The 16,827-nt window shown below is 42.6% G+C and overlaps 2 protein-coding genes across 9 annotated transcripts in view; both read right to left on the reverse strand.

The window, feature by feature from the left end:
* Positions 1-8,878, reverse strand: part of Ubxn4 (UBX domain protein 4) — a 30,984-nt gene extending 22,106 nt beyond the window's left edge. For both annotated transcript variants that reach the window (XM_032914756.1, XM_032914757.1), the window contains exons 1-2: positions 8,463-8,878; positions 2,678-2,780 (exon numbers count right to left, since the gene is read on the reverse strand). In XM_032914756.1, the coding sequence (XP_032770647.1) occupies positions 2,678-2,780; positions 8,463-8,544 (185 nt within the window). In that variant the 5' untranslated portion in view covers positions 8,545-8,878. The remainder of the gene's footprint in view (positions 1-2,677; positions 2,781-8,462) is intronic.
* A 6,283-nt stretch (positions 8,879-15,161) lies between these two features.
* R3hdm1 (R3H domain containing 1) overlaps positions 15,162-16,827 on the reverse strand; it is a 141,380-nt gene continuing 139,714 nt past the window's right edge. For all 7 annotated transcript variants that reach the window (XM_032914913.1, XM_032914914.1, XM_032914912.1 and 4 more), the window contains one exon: positions 15,162-16,496. In XM_032914913.1, the coding sequence (XP_032770804.1) occupies positions 16,135-16,496 (362 nt within the window). In that variant the 3' untranslated portion in view covers positions 15,162-16,134. The remainder of the gene's footprint in view (positions 16,497-16,827) is intronic.

The raw sequence follows: 16,827 nt of genomic DNA on the forward strand, positions 1-16,827 counted from the left end.
GATTTGCTAACATTCCAGTGCTCTGGAGGCAGATTTTTGTGAGTCCAAGGTCAGTTTGGTTTACACAGTAAGTTCTAGAATAGCCAGAGCTACTTAGCGAGAACCCATTGAGAAACAAAACAAAACAAAACAGAGGTATCTCATGTTGCTTCTTTAAGAACTAATATACCTAAATAAAAATCTTGGTGGCTGGAGAGATGGCTTAATGGTTAAGAGCACAGATTGCGGGGCTGGAGAGATGGCTCAGCGGTTAAGAGCACTGACTGCTCTTCCAGAGGTCCTGAGTTCAAATCCCAGCAACCACATGGTGGCTCACAACCATCTGTAACGGATTCTGGTGTATCTGAAGACAACTACAGTGTACTCCTATACATTAAATAAATAAAATATTTAAAAAAAAAAAAAAAAGAGCACAGATTGCTCTTCCAGAGGTCCAAGTTTGACTTCTAGCATCCACACAGTGGCTTACAACTATCTGAAACTCCAGTTCCAGGAGATATAACACCCTCTTATAGCTTTCTTGGGCACTGCATACACACGGTGCACAGACACACATGCAAATACTCACATAATAAAATAAATCTTAAAAATATCTTAGCCTCGGGGTTGGGGATTTAGCTCAGCGGTAGAGCGCTTGCCTAGCGAGCGCAAGGCCCTGGGTTCGGTCCCCAGCTCCGAAAAAAAAAAGAAAAAAGAAAAAAAAAAAATCTTAGCCTCTAACAAGATATAGTGACCACAAATTACCTGGACACATGATTAACATGTACTAACAAGGTTAAAACATCCTAACTGTCCATCAAGAAAAACCATATAAAATTATTAATGGGGAAAAGATATAAAGAGCTGTTAAATACCATCATTTCTACAAAAAAAAAAAAAAAAAAAAAAAAAAAAAAAAAAAAAAAAAAAGGAGGAGGGCCACTGGCAAGGTTCGCTGGGTAAGGCAACTGCTGTGCAAGCCTGACAACCTGAGTTCAATCTCCAGACCCTACACAAAGGTAGTAGCAGGAGAGAATCAACTCCAGCAAGTTGTCCACATGTGTGCTATGCTATGTGTCCCTCCTCCCTACAATAATAACAATTCTTTTTTTTTTTTTTGGAGCTGGGGACCAAACCCAGGACCTTGCGCTTGCTAGGCAAGTGCTCTACCACTGAGCTAAATCCCCAACCCCAATAATAACAATTCTTAAAACTGAAAAATATGTTTAACCACTTTATTAACTCCAGTAAAGAGCTTGGCGGTCAGGGACGGAACAGGATGGAGATAACAGGGAAGCAAATGCCTACCACGCACCGTTCCTCAATTCAATCACCTGTGTGTGTGCCCATGCTTGGTGCACATACACCAACAGGGAGAAGAAAGACTTTCTACAGAAATATCGCTTAGATACCAAAGTGAGTGATCCAGTAATTCCCAGGTACCTCTAAAATACCAAAACAGCAAATTGGGAGAGTGGTTCAGCACTTAATAGAGCTGGCTGCTCTTGCAGAAGATTCTAGTTAGATGCCAATACTCATATTGGGTGGCTCACAACCACTTGTAATTCCGGACCTGAACACCCCCTTCTGGCCTCTATACACAGCATGCATGCAGTACATACACATAGATTCATTCAGGTGTGCAGTGTGCGTGTGCATACACACACACACGCACACAGGTATGCACAGATAAAACATAAGCTAGATAGTTCAGTAACTATAAAAAAGGTTTTATGCTATTTTGTCAATATGAAACAATGTAAGTGAATATTTTATAAAGCTTACAAGTAAACTTCTGAACATTGATGTATTTAATGTATATGGGTACTTTGTGTGTATGCACACCACATGCATGCCCAGTGCCCACAGAACCAGAAGAGGGCATCGAAGGAACAGGTCACAGGCTGTTTTGAGCCTCCATATGGGTGTTGAGAATTGAACCAAGTGTACCAGTGTGCTTAACAACTGGGTCACCTCTCCAGCCTGAACATTTTAATGCTTTGGGTTTTTTTTTGTTTGTTTGTTTTTTGAGACAGAATTTCTCTGGAACTCACTTTGTAGATTAGGCTGACCTTGAACTCAAGTAGATCTGCCTGCTTCTGCCTCCCAAGTGCCAAAATTAAAGGCATGCAATTCCACTGCCCAGCTTCATTTATTTTTTTATGTAGTTTAAATATTTGTGTGTATATGAGTAGGCATGGTATTCAGGTCAGAAGACAACTTGCAAGTTGTTTCTCTTTTTACAATGTGTGATATGGAGATAAACTCAGACTGTCAGTCTTGGCCGACATTTTGTTTGCTGATCCACTTTGTTAGCCCCAAATCTAATTTTTGTTACATGCTACATGGATGTTTGGTAGACAAGATAAACTTAAAAAATGTTTCTAGAAAGGTGTAATGATGAATTTGAAAACAGCAATCAGAAATTAAGTTCCCTTGAAAACATTAATTTTGAATTACAAGTTCTTTATAATAAAGTTCTAGTAGTAATCATAACAAAAGAATTTAAATTCCCAAAACTGGGTCTGGTAGTGTATTCACAAAATTAAAGAATAATTTGTTTCCAGTATACCTTAGTACCTTTGTTATCTATAACCATAAAACTAAAATTCTTAATAGTCTCTAAGATATCATCATAGGTAATAACAAAAAGTCATTGCACAATAAGAAGTAAGGAAGCATGAGAGCGCACGCATACCTTTTAGTATCAATTTTAATAGCAACAAAGTTGTCTGATGATGCTTCCCTCACTTTCTCATCTTCCCAACTTGCAGCCATCTGTGTAGATTGCTCATCGTCCCCTGTGAAAACATTTCAAGGACTTAAGAACACAAGGCCAGGAGTCGTTAATTCTAAATTCTTTCCCTTGTGAAGCTAGAACTCCAAATAAAATAGAACCCACAAATATTTTTTCTTTCAAATTTTATATTTTTTTGTGTATGAGTGTTTTGCCTTGCATGTGTTTAAGAGCATCACATATGTGCAGTGTCCCAGGCCAGAAAATGGCTTTGGACCTCCTGGGAATGGAGTTATAGACAGCTCTGAGCCGTCATGTGTGTGTTGGGAACCTCTGTAAGAACAGCAGATGTTTTTTTTCTTCTTTCTTTCTTTCTTTCTTTCTTTCTTTCTTTCTTTCTTTCTTTCTTCCTTCCTTCCTTCCTTCCTTCCTTCCTTCCTTTCTTTTCTTTTTTAGACCTTCTTGTTTTTTGTTTTGTTTTTTTTTGTTTTGTTTTTTTTTCCGGAGCTCGGGACCGAACCCAGGGCCTTGTGCTCGATAGGCAAGCGCTCTACCGCTGAGCTAAATCCCCAACCCCTTTTCTTTTCTTTTTTATTGAGTCAGGGTTTCTATGCAGTCCTGGAACTCCCTGTGTAGACTAGGCTAGCCTTGAACTCAGACATCATGCCCCCAAGTGCTGGGATTAAAGGTATGCACTGCCACATCCAGCTTAGCATGCACTTCACCAAGTTTGAACACTGATCTTTTGAAGTCATGGATGTGGTCCCATGGTACAGTGCTTTCACAAAGTCCTTGGTTTGATCCCCAGCATAGCGAACACAAACAAACCCAAAGAACTCTATAACTCTAGTCGGCTATGTCAAAACAGACACAAATTCCTACAAGAGAAAAGCAGTGAGGTATACAGACGTATCCTGTGTCTACTGGAATGACTGACTCTATGTCTAGCATAGTGAGCATACAGGCATGCCTCCAATACTTGACTGCATGTCTGAATGAGATGAGAGCTGAGGAGAAATGGACATGGAAACACAATAAAGAACCAGGGAAAGGACCATTGCAGAGACAATGGGGTAGGAATTTTCAAGAAACAGACTCAGCTATCAACACAGAAACAGCTATTTAAGGACACTCTGTACAATCACGTCAAGCAGGAAGTAAAGAGCGAGGAGTCTTTATGTAGTCTGTCATTCTTTCATCCTCTATTTTATTTTATGTCAGTTCTTTTGTTGTAGACATTGGGTTTATGTAGTAGATATAAATCAATATCTGTTCTCAGCATAGATTAAAATCTAATGGTGAAAACAAAAAACAAGCAAACAAAAAAAAGTAGACAACTTCCAATTTCTTAAAGAAGTAATTGCTATGAATGAGTGGGTTTGGGTTTAGGAAGAGTTATGAGAAGGCCTAAGTTTGATTTCCAGCATGTGAGCATACATACAAATAAATAAAATCCTTTTATTATGGTCAGAGAAGCCTCCTCTGAGATAGATCTTTTTCTTTTCCCTTTTTTAAAGTCAGGGTCTTTCTACATAGCCTTGGATGTCCCAACTTACTATGTAGACTAGGCTAGCCTTGATCTCCCAAGTTCTGGGGTTAAAGGCATGCACCACCACATCGGTCTCTGAGGTGACATTTAAAGGTAGAAAACAAAGAGAATTGAGTCACACCAAATACAGAAAAGTTCACCATGAAGAAAGAATACATGTGTAGGGAAAGGTCTGTGTGGCCAGAAAAATAATAGACAATGGTGAACATGAGACAAATGAAACTGAAAAGCTAAGGAGGGCTACCCACACCACAGCTTATCTGACAGAATGCACAATGGTGACATTTAGCTAGAAACCCTGGGGGAGAATAACAAATGAGGGCAACAAACATCTTTACCCTTGAGTTAATCCTAAGAAAGAGATTATGGCTTCTGTGAAGTTGGTGCCTCTCATTTCCTCACCTATGCTGACTAGGTTAAGGCCCTGACATCACATTCCCACTGGCACTGTTTGTCACTCAGCCTTCTGATGGCAAGAGTAGCTGAACACAAATTTCAGTGAGAAGCTTAATACAATTACCAGTTGCCACTGTCAGTATCTTTAGTGTCTTATTTTTAATCAAAATATCAACCACCTAAAGAAATCTCAATTACTCAGACCTTAAACGCTGTGGTCTATATTAAAAAAGAAGGCAGTCAACAGTATCAGACAAACAATTTTCAGCAAATACCACTGACCAGACAGACATCTTCGCTTCAGGTTCCTCTTCAGATTTTTCCTATGGTACAACTGACTTTACATCTTTCAGTTTAAACAGATACAACTGAAGATTCTTGTTAATTTGGCTGAAGTATCTCTAGTTTCTAATACAACTCTACAATTATGTAATTTTTACTTATTAAATGAATTACTTCATTCATAAAAACTATATTTAAAAAAGCCAGATGCAGTAGCCCATGCCTGAAGATACTTGGGAGGTCAAGGCCAGGAGGACTACTGAGCCCAGGAGTTTGAGGACAACCTGGGTAATAACAAGACCTAGCCTCTAAAAAAAAGGAAAAGGAAACAGTTCATGAAATAAAAACATTTTTTCTGAAATAACTATTTTAAAAGCTATTTTACGTATGTGTATATGTATCTCATATGCATAGGAGGCCATATAGGTCGTCAGAAGAGGCATTAGACCCCCTAGACCTGTATCTTGAGGATTTTTGTGTGTGTGTGTGTGTGTGTGTGTGTGTGTGTGTGTGTGTGTGTGTGAGAGAGAGAGAGAGAGAGAGAGAGAGAGAGAGAGAGAGAGAGAGATTGATTGAGAGATTTGGTGGGAGTGGGGGTGGGGTATGACTTGATTATAAGGTTCTATGGTGTGAACTCTGTAGATAGCAATGCCATGTCACATGTCAAAAGATTGGAGCTACCTACCTGTGAGGTGCTACCTGTTGATTGCTGCTGCTCTATGATCTCAGTGTCTATATATTCTTAGAGTAACACCCATCCTACTTTGTGTTAAGATGACCTAACTAAAACTCTAGAAATGCTATCTGCATTTTGAAAGAGTGTAACAGACAGATTCCACCCCTAAGGGTAGTTCTGCAAATGTTCAATAGTTGTTGATATTATAAAAATACATAATATCAACTCACCCTAGTAAGGTTATCTGAGGAATGTGTTTATGCGTAAAGCTCTGAAAAGTGTAAGACTTCAATTACTTCTACAGTTTTCCAATATCTGTTAATCAAATCTAGCATTTTAGACTAGGGATATAGTTCATTACTAGTGGGGTAGAGCAACTACCTATATAAATAAAGCCCCAGGTTTAGACCTACCCATAAAGGGGAAATTTTTTAGGAACTTTTAGTATTTTTTTAGGAATGTTTAGGTACCATCGATTGTATATTCTGTTAAAAACATAAATACCATGATCATAAGTCTTATTTCTCTATTGACTTATTTTACCATATAACTTACAACTATTGTCTTCCTCCTTCTTCCTCCTCCCCTTCTTTAAGACAGGGTTTCTCTGTTCAGCCTTGGCTGTCTTGGAACCAGGTAGACCATACTGGTCTTGAACTCATAGAGATCTGTCTCTGCCCAGCAAGTGCTGGGATTAAAGGCAAGTACCACCACTGCCACAGACCTTCCCCTTTCTCTCTCTGTCTCTCTTGAGACAAGGTTTCTTTTGGAACTCCCTCTATAGATTCGGCTGGCCTCAAACTCAGAGATCCACAGCCTCTGCCTCCCAAGTACTGGGATTAAAGGTGAGTGCCACTCCTGCTCAGCTTTTTTTTTTTTTTTCTCCTTAAAAAACAAAAATGTCACCAGATATGGTAGCATACACCTAAAATTCAAGCACTTGGGAGGCTGAATTTGGGACCAGCATACACTACAAAGTAAAGGCCTACACACCTTTGATCCCAGTACTTGAGAGGCAGAAGAAGAGGCAGACTGATCTCTGAGTTCCAAGCCAGTCAAGGTTATACAGTCAGACCCTATAATCTCTCCCCCTCCAACACTGTTAGAATGTAAATGTTCACCTGTTGTGGTTGCACAAGTCTGTAATCACACTTGGGAGTGTCAAGTCATAGCTTGGGCTATAAGAAATTATGTCTCAAAACAAAACAAAACAAAACAAAACAACAACAAAAAACCCCAAACCAAAAACCAACCAAACAAAAGCAACATACACATCCCAAATTCTGGGAAACCAACCACAGTTTTTGTGAGCCTGATCCAAGTTACTTTACAACTTTGGACTTAAGTTGCTCAAGTACAAAAACAGGACAATAAAACTACTTTCCCCCCAGAACTATTGAAATTTTGTGTGGAACAGTTTAAAATGTTATAAACTGTGGCAAGAGAGATAGCTCAGTGGTTAAAAGCACTAGCTGCTCTTTCAGAGGACCTGAGTTCAATCTCCAAACCCATGCGGTAGCTCACAACCATACTAAAATCTCATAAACCTCCACTGACCTCACACTAAAATGTCCTGTTCTTTGCATTTTCGTGTGTCTAATGTCCTTACTGGATTATAAGACTCCCTCTATAGAGTTTAAATTTATTAATTTAAAGTATAACTCCAATATAACTTAAATAATTTACGCTCTCCTAATCAAGGCAAGCACCAAGCTGAAAATTTAGCACAACAAAACAGATATTTAAAATTTAAAGCTCAAATTCGTATTTCAGTCATTTTTCTTCAGAGATGGACAAAGTTACAGAACTCCTAGAATATGTGGGTCAATTATGAGTAAACTGTTACGAAACACGAGTGACTGGAGAAACACACTTCAAATTAACAGTTGTCACACACACTGGTCCATGTATCAAGAATATACAAAACTACAAAAAGAGATGGTTTACTGCAGATACACAAGACATCAGCAGTATAAGAGGAGACTACGGAACAAACTGATCTAGAGCAACAAAGAGTAAGTGAGTTAGCACATGTCTGGAAAACCAGATTCTAGGTTAGAAGAGAGGAAGAATCAGGACTGAGTGTACTTTAAAAACTACGTTAAAAGTTAAAAAAAAAAAAAAAGTCAACTTGTAATAAAGCAATTCTTGCATCTTAGAGATTCCCTCCGAGCTCTGTAAGAGAGTACCCATCTGTGAGCTCAAGTTTATGTTTCAGGAACATTCTAAGACATCAGGTGGTTTCTTCGTGGCTTACCGATGACACAGCTTTCTTGACAGCTCACAACTTTCTAGACCCGATTGTCTACCTAGTGGCCTGTCCCAACCACATCTGCACACCAAGAATTAAAAGGTCCGAGTTGCCAGGAGAGGGGATCCCAGAGGACCAAGGGGACACCAGGGTGGGGGTCTTGTGGGGGGTCTGCCTGTGACAACCGGACTGCCAAGGCCTGCGGGGCGCGTCTCCTCGCCGGATTCTGTGCTTGGGGACAGGGCCTGGACGAGCTTCTCACACAGATGCAGAGAGGTCACGCCGGAGTCCCAAACAGACCCCAGAGGCACCAAGCGGCCCTGGGCCTGCCCGCGGCCTGAAGAGGCTTGGCGTCTGGGTGGCCCTGCAGCGGAGCAAGCCTGGAGCCCTATAAAACCATACTGGTCGGGATAGGAGACGAGTGGGCCGGGAGCACACCCAGCGGACCCAAACAGACCGAGCGCCCGGGCCACAGGGTCTTAGGCTGTCGGAGCCCAGCCCACCGTAGCTCCTCCTGCCTAGCTCCCTCGACGCTCACAGAATCAAGAAAAAGCCAGAAGCACTATCATTCTCAGGCCTTCTCCCCAGTCACCTGCCACGAACACCACGAAGACCGCGCCGCTCCTCTTAGCAGACGCGATGGCCGCCGGGATGGCGCCCTGGAACCACAGCATCGCTCCCCTCAGGCCCGGGCGCTCGCTCGGTGTGTCGTCGCCGCGGTCTCACAGCCGACCCCGTCCTCCTCGTTCTCTGGCCTCGTGGCCCCGGCAACCACCGGCTAGCCTAGCCCCTGGCCTGACGACCCAGCTGGCCCGTACGCCCGACAGCCGCCCCCTGGGGACGCGCACAGGAGCGCGCAAGGCAAGAATAGCACGCCCCTGTGTCACGTGACAACACTCCTCGTCAGGGGTCGCGCGCCCCGGTGCCTTGTCTGCTAGGTAAGTCCGTGTGCGCGCGCCCCCGCGAAGCCTCAGGTTCCGACTCCAGGAAGTGGAAGTATCAGGAAGGATGACTAACCGCTACGGCACGTTGACGTCGCCTGCAGTGAAGCTTCCTGGGAATTGTAGTCTTCCGAAGCTTGTTTGTTTCCTGTGGAAAGGTAAACTAGTTTCGAGGCACGACGAGAGTGGAAGTAATGAGCACAACAACGTTGTAAGAATAAATGTTAGGTATCGAGTTGCTATCACCTCTGACTTCTGCAGGCAGTCTGCTTCACAAAGAAATAAACAAGCTTTAGAGGGGTTGGACCGAAGCCTTTGGTTTTTATTTACTTTGACCCTGTGAAAAAGATGGGATTCAGGGGGGCGTGGTAACTCAGGCGTTTAATCCCAACAATCAGAAAGCAGAGGCCTGCCTATCTGTTTGAGCTGGAGGCCAGCTTGGTCTACAAGGTGAATTTCGAGGACAGTCAGGATTTGTACAGAGAGACCTTGAATAAACAAAACAAACAAAACCCCAAACAAAAGAAAAAGACTGGCTAGAGGCACAACAGTGATTTTTTTTCGAGTACCACATGGCCCCTGTACATGAAGGGAGGTAGTGGCAGAATGCTGGTTTGGGGGATATAACTGGCATTTACTAACTGAATCACACTGTAAAACCTCCAGCCACTATGCTACTGAAACAACTTATTTATTTTTAATTCTCTGAAGACAATCCTACTGCCTATGCCTCTCAAGTGCTGGGATTGGAGGTGTGTACTATCTTGGCTGGCTGCACTTAATTTGTATGAAAATCAGGTAAAGAAAAGAGTTCTGTTTTCTTGAGTGTGAGAGGTGTAAAGAAAGTTGTCTATATGGAGTAAATCAACTTGCGTATAGGTCAGTAAGAAAACAAATTAATATGTAAGCTTTACGGATGCATACGAAATCAAAATGGAAGATAAAAACATTTGCACAAGTTCTTAGTGTTTGGTTTCTGACCTGTGGACAAGGGACTGAGGTGGGTATTTTACATACCAAAGCAGACCTGACCTAAGGTTCTCCCAACACCCCTCAGTCCCTACCTGGCATACTCTGTCCCCAACCTTGAACTTTCCAGTCCAGACATTTTGGTCTCTTCTCTTCCTCTTCTCTTTCTCCTGTCCTGTCCTGTCCTGTCCTGTCCTGTCCTGTCCTGTCCTCCCCTCCCTTTCCCCCTCCCCTCCCTTCCCCTCTCCTCCCCTCTCTTGTTTCCCTATCCCCCTTTTCTCTCTTACTATCTCCCTCTGCTAACCCTTCCCTAACCACCCCCCTCTCCCCATGGCAACTTCCTTGGCTTTGGTCCTTGGGGCCAGTGAACTCACCTACCCAAAGCAGATTCTGAAGAACCTGACTTTAATATAATCTAATCTGGTTTAAATCGGCTCATTTCTCCTAGCTTCCTTAAGAACCAATCTTTTTTTTCCATGTGAAGTACTTTGACATCTCTCCTCTGCTTCGAAGGCAGATACAAGTGAATAATATAAACCAGCACTAGTGTCAGGAAGTGGAGCAATGACAAAGAGGTAAACCCATCCAGCGGGAAACAGCCACCCCAGTGCATGAGCACCCCCTATTTATTACTGGAACAACTCTGGGCACATTTCCTAAGCTCTCGGATGGGTCAGTTCCCTCACTAGTCAACTGGAGACATGAGATGAGGGAACCTGCCGTTCGGGCTGTGTAATCACACAGAAACCCTTTAAGTGTTCAGCAAGTCCTTGTTACTGAAGTGGCAATTAGGTGCTTTACAGATGTTAGCTATTGTTTCTGAATGCCTGCCTAAATCATGTTCAAGAAGATTATGCATGCCCATCTCAGAGCTTAAAGTTTTGCTGGATCATTTCTAAATTTAATCAGCATTTGTTGAGGTCTTAGTAAACAAAAGAAACAGACAACTTATCTCAAGGATTACATTCCTCTGACCAATAGTAAAGCATTAAGCAATAAATTGGGCAATTACTTGTGTAATTGCCACTATAGTAAATGGCATGGAAGAATTCCAGGATATTTTAATTTACACCAAGTCATTAATTATAGTTTACCAGAAATGGCCTCAGGTAGGGCTGAAAGGAACCACAGAAGTTGGCTTCTTGAAGGAAGGTAGTATGTAAGTGTGAACTGAGGGGCTCTGTGGAGAGAGATGCCAAGTTTAAAGGCACACATTGCTCTTACAGAGGACTTGAGTTCAATTCTGAGTACCTACAGTAGGTGGCTCACAACATCCTATAATTTCAGCTGCAAAAGATCTTACAATCTCCTGTGGCCTCAGTGGACACCTGCATGCATGTGCACATATTACACACACACTTAAAAAAAAAATCACTTTTTTTTTTCCGGAGCTGAGGACCGAACCCAGGGCCTTACCACTGAGCTAAATCCCCAACCCCCCAAAAAAATCACCTTTTTTTGAGTTAAATTAACTGTAAAATGCCAGTAGAAGAAGAATGAATGTTCTGGGAAGAGTTTGGTTTCTAGCCACCTATGGCAGGCAGTTCACACCCCCCCCCCGCTATCTCCAGCCAGGCAGTCCAGCATCTTCTGACCTCTGTGGGTACTCACACACACAGGCACATGGAAATAAAACTAATCTTAAAAAACACACACAACCCTTGGAGCTGGAATTATAGGTATTTCAGAGCTGTCTGGTGTGGGTGCTGGAAACTGAGCTCCAGTCCTTTTGACAGAGAAGCAAACACTCACAATGGCTAAGCCCTCTCTAGCCCCCCTCCTCTCGGGAGAATTTCTAAGGATGGAATTACCAAGCGTGATCAAACTTGTGAGTGTGGAGGGTGGCTGGTAGGCATACTGAGGGTAAACAGACCACTCAGGAGCCTAGTGCCATTGTTCATATGAAACAAAGAGTGAAGGGACACTTTAGATTCCAGCTCTTTCCCACACTAAAAAGGGGTTAAGATGGTTCGCTGACTGCTCCAGCTCATTTATTTGCATTAAACAATTTTTATTTATTTTTTATGTGAGTACACTGTAGCTTCTTTAGACATACCAGAAGAGGGCATCAGATCCCATTACAGATGGTTGTGAGCCACCATGTGGTTGCTGGGAATTGAACTCAGGACCTCTGGAAGAGCAATCAGTGCTCTTAAAAACTAATCTCTCCAGTCCCTTCATTTCTAAAAGCATCTTTTATGTCATGAATCTACATTTGACTTTCCCTCCATTTGTAGTCTGATCACCCAACATTTCCAACTCACGAGATAATGACTGTAAAGATAGAGGACCATACCCCAGGGTTCTAGGGTGACGCTGTCTGATAACACTTAGAATTCTGGTCCAGGAGCCAGCATGCCTGCCTGAGCACCAGAACACAAGTGACTGAAGAGTTGTCCTTTGACCTGTACAAGTTTATACCCACCTTAAATAATGAAAAATTTAAAGAAGTTCTGGGCTGGGGTGTTATATAGGGAGGAACCCCAATCTCTGTTACACATTCCACTTGAACCTCAAAATAATTCAAGCCAGGCATGGTGGTGCAAGTCTGTAATCAGTTCTCAGAAGATAGGCATGGTAGTAGTGAAAGTTCTACATCAGTCTGCTCTACATGGAGTCTCTTCCCAAGTAACTATAATGCAATGATAGTCCTGGACCAGAGGGATGGCTCATCAGTTAAAGGCACCTGGCACCATGCAGTTGAAGATAACCTTGAATTTCTGACCCTCTTGCCTTCATCTCCAAGTGCTGGAATTACAGTATGTGCTATCTTTTTTTTTTTTTTTTTTTTTTTTTTTTTTTCCAGAGCTGGGGACCGAACCCAGGGCCTTGCGCTTGCTAGGCAAGTGCTTTACCACTGAGCTAAATCCCCAACCCCGAGTATGTGCTATCTTGCCTGGCTTATGGAACGCTGTGCATGGAAGCCAGGCATTCAAGCATGCTGGGCAAGCTTCATCTCTACCAACTGAACGACATTGCTGGCAGCTCCCAGCATCATTACTCTTGGGCTATAGTCAATACTAGAAAATAATACAGAGCAATAGTGAAAACAATACAGGGCCAGAGTGATGGCTCAATGGTTAAGAGCACTGACCGCTCTTCCAGAGGTCCTGAGTTCAATTCCCAGCAACTGCATGGTGGCTCACAACCATCTGTAATGGGGTCTGATGCCCTCTTCTGGTGTATCTGAGGACAGCTACAGTATACTCACATACATACAATAACTAATTAAAAAAAAAAAAACAGCAGCTCTGAGGTGGGTAATATGATGGTGTGGGTACTATGCAAAGGGATTAGTGGGGATGATAGAGCAGAATAGCATGTTTCATCATAAATCATGTGTTTAGAATGATACTAACTTAAGAGATACAAATAGCTTTTTTTAAAAATTTCTTTATTTCATGTGAGTACAGTCACTGTCTTCTGAGTGTGAAGCCAGTAGTCAGGGAGGGTGGCAGGTGCCTTTAACTGATGAGTCATCTTGCTGGTTCAGAATTATCCTTTTATTATTTTTATTTGAGACAGTCTTATTTGTAGACCAGGTTGGTAAAGAACTTTTTTGATCACCATGCCTGACTCCTGAGAGCTGAGGCCTGAGCCACCTTACCTGGCTTGAGTTAATTTGACTCTCCGGTGAAATGTATACAGAGGTGAGCAGTTTCTAACAGTGCTCATCCTTTTGCCTCATCCTTGTGACCCGACTTCAGTGTTCCTAAGGATGGCTGCTCTCAAGTCTATGGAGGCTCTACTTGGTGACAACACCTTTATCCCTTTTCTTCAAAAAGCATATGAGCAAGCCCTCCACCCGCGCCTTTTTAAAAATTTTACCATCATAATAGATTTGACCCAAGTCAGACCAGCAACCAATTTCAGGGTCTCACGTAGCCCAGGCTGTCTTCCAACTTGCCAAAGATAACCTTCAGACTCTTCTGCTTTTACCTTCCAATGCTGGGACTGTATGTGTGTACCACCACACCCGGTTCATGTGGTGCTGCGGATCAAACCCAGGGCTCTCCAAGCGTTAGACAAGCATTGTGCTAACTAAGCTACTTCCTTAACTAGAAGGACCTGTGTGTGTGTTTGTGAGTGTGTGTGTGTGTGTGTGTGTGTATGCGTGTGAGTGTGTGCGTGCGTGAGAGAAAGAGAGAGTGAGTGTGTAGAGGGGGTCAGAAGGCAACTTACAGGAGTCAGTTTTCTCCTTCCACCACATGGATCCTAGAACTGTAAGTCCTGCATCAACCTCCCAAGTGCTGTGATTATAGACATTCACGACCACCATGTGGTTTAAGGCTTATGTTAAACAACTAAATTTCTTAAGCAACAAGAGAACTGAAACTTACTTGACTAATAATTTTATCTACTTTCCCTTTTTCCTTTCCTAAAGAAGAACTACCTTGATCACTTTTCTGTTTTCTGACTCAGGTTTTTCTGTCGTTCCCTTATGCCCTTCCTATTTCCATGCCAGGAAAGAAAAAAAATCAATCCAAAATGAATTGGTTTAGAAATATGCCAGAAACATGCACGATGCTGCTTGAGCTGATGGAGCAGTGGGGCACTGAAGTGCAGCTGCAGCCAGGCAGTGGTGGTGCATGCCTTTAATCTAAGCACTCAGGAGACAAAGGAAGGGGGACCTCTGAGTTTGAGGCCAGCGTGGTCAGCCATGGCTACATAGAGTGACACTATCTTGAAAAAAAAAAAAACAAAACCAAAACCCAAACCCAAAGCAAACCAAGCAAGCAAGCAAGCAGCTGCAGTGTTTTACTCTGGTGAAGACCGACGGGGTACCGATGGTTGAATGTATGAGTAGAAGCCTTAGGTTTTCTTCCAGTGTCAGATCTCAAAGCTTCAAGAATCCCAGATACAGGGCCATGGTTGATTAGTGGGGTACTGGACCATGAAGACTGCTGAGGTGCTGGGGTCAGACAATTTTCACAAAGACCTGCTGCTGAGCCTCTGCTGAGGTCTGATGTTGACATTTTTCTGTTGCTGATGTGGAGAATTCAACTCAGCTGCTTTGTGGAATGTGCTGCCTTGACTTACATCAAGCCCACCAGACTAATAGGCTTTTAATCTGAGGTCTACTTCCTGTCCTCCCAGGCCACAAGTTCCTCCATATTAGGATCAGGAAAAAACTGTCCCTTGGCCTGAAGGAGAGGTCAGATTCCATTTTATTGTCAGCTATGACGCTAACTATTTTTTCACTTACTACTTTGACATCATGGGAAAGCACACTGTGGTCACAGGAGAAGTCTGGGTGGTGGGATCTCTCCTACCTTTAGTGGATTTTAGGGATTGATGTGCAACACGTGCTTTCACCCAATGCACCACCTTACCAGTCCCTAGGATGTTTCTAATTAAAAAATAAAAAGACGAAGTAGGTCTACATTTGTAAACATTTATTCTCTTGAACTGAAAAAGGCTTGCATCAGCACATTGTACAGCCTTGCAAAATTACACAGAAATTGAAAATAAAGTTCCTTGTTCATAAGTGCAATGAATCTTTGATGTCCAGTAATCCGCTGCAAACAATGAAAACAAAATTTAAACCACTTAAGAAGTTTCAGCACTCATCAAGTGCATTTCCTCAGGAGACAAAATTTCCAAAGAGGACAATGCTGATGAGCGGCATTTAGTTATTGGAAGGACACTTAAAAAAAAGTGGAATAATTTTCCTGCCTAGGATGATTCCTATTTCTTTTTAACCTAAGTGGTTTGATTAAGAGGCATTGAGAACATAATTTACCTTACACTTAACAGCCATACTACCTAAATGAAGAAGGAAGGACCCTGTTGGGGAGTTCTGGATTTCGTGGAAAGTTTTCTGTGTTTAGCAATTCAGTGGAGGAGTCATTGTTTATTTGTGGGTCTCCTTAGCACCCTCAGAGCCCCCCAGAGGATAGTTTTGACATGGTTTTGACTTGGTTATTCCACTCCTGCATTCTTTTTCTCCCAAAGTTTGAGTTGGTTCACACTGTGCTGGCTGCAAAAAGAAATACAGGCTGCAACTGGTTATAATCACTTTGAAGAATAATTTGCTGTACAATAGAGCTTTGGATCTGATACAAGAATTCAGAAATATAAAACAAAATAACTATAAAAGTTAGGAGGCATCTGAACAGCATTTCCTTAGAGAACGCTGCTAACTCTGTATCATTCCTGTGTGGATTCCTATAGTCACTGGGGTGAAATGGGTATCTCCCCCCTCCCTTCACTGGGTTCCTGGACTTTCTTCCAAAAGCTGTAATTCGGCCAAACATCCCAGGAGTCTCTATATTACATACGCTCCACTTAACAAGCCAATCAGATGGGAGAGGGCAGGGAATTCTAGAGTGGGGTCCAAAGGTAGCGGCTGGTTTACTGAGAACTTGCCCTTTCCAAAATGTGGAAGTCGTAGTGCTTCTTGCTCATTCTCAGCTTAAACTTGTTCACTGAATGGATCTGCTTCTTCAGTGCACTCTGTGCAGCTGAAATGGAGGGGAACGTGGCTAGGACAGTGTACGTAGAGGCCAGGTCACTGGGTTTAGAGCGCTCGGGGTTGACAGTGTTATCCCCACTACCACAGCAGAGAGGATGACGACGTAGCTGGGGCTGAGACTGGGGGTCCCGGAGCCATCGGATCTTGGCGCCAATTTTAAAGAGTTCCCCAAAAAGCTTCTCAGCTTCCATTCGAGTTATTCCATCTGGTAGTTCTGTGATTTCCAAGACCTTGCCGACAACTAGCATAAAAGAGGTGAGAGAGTTAATGCCTACCACCAGAGAAGTTGGACCAAGTATTGCTGTCCCAGATGACAGGAAACAACATTCTGACATATAAACTCACATCTCCATTACTCTTTAAAATCATTCCAATTCAGCACTAAGTGCTAAGCTACTGGCCTCAGTCTTTACTCTGTGGACTAAGCAGTGGCTTTCTCTAGATCAGGTAGGTCATCTTGGGCAAAACTTTTCTGACTTTCCAATGTGAACTAAAGATAACAGCACCCACCCTTAGGACCCAAGGCTGCTTATTGGAATTGAAATACAAAGACAAAACATACCACAGAAAGA

The sequence above is a fragment of the Rattus rattus genome, chromosome 10 (genome assembly GCF_011064425.1).
Source record: "Rattus rattus isolate New Zealand chromosome 10, Rrattus_CSIRO_v1, whole genome shotgun sequence".
NCBI lineage: Eukaryota > Metazoa > Chordata > Mammalia > Rodentia > Muridae > Rattus > Rattus rattus.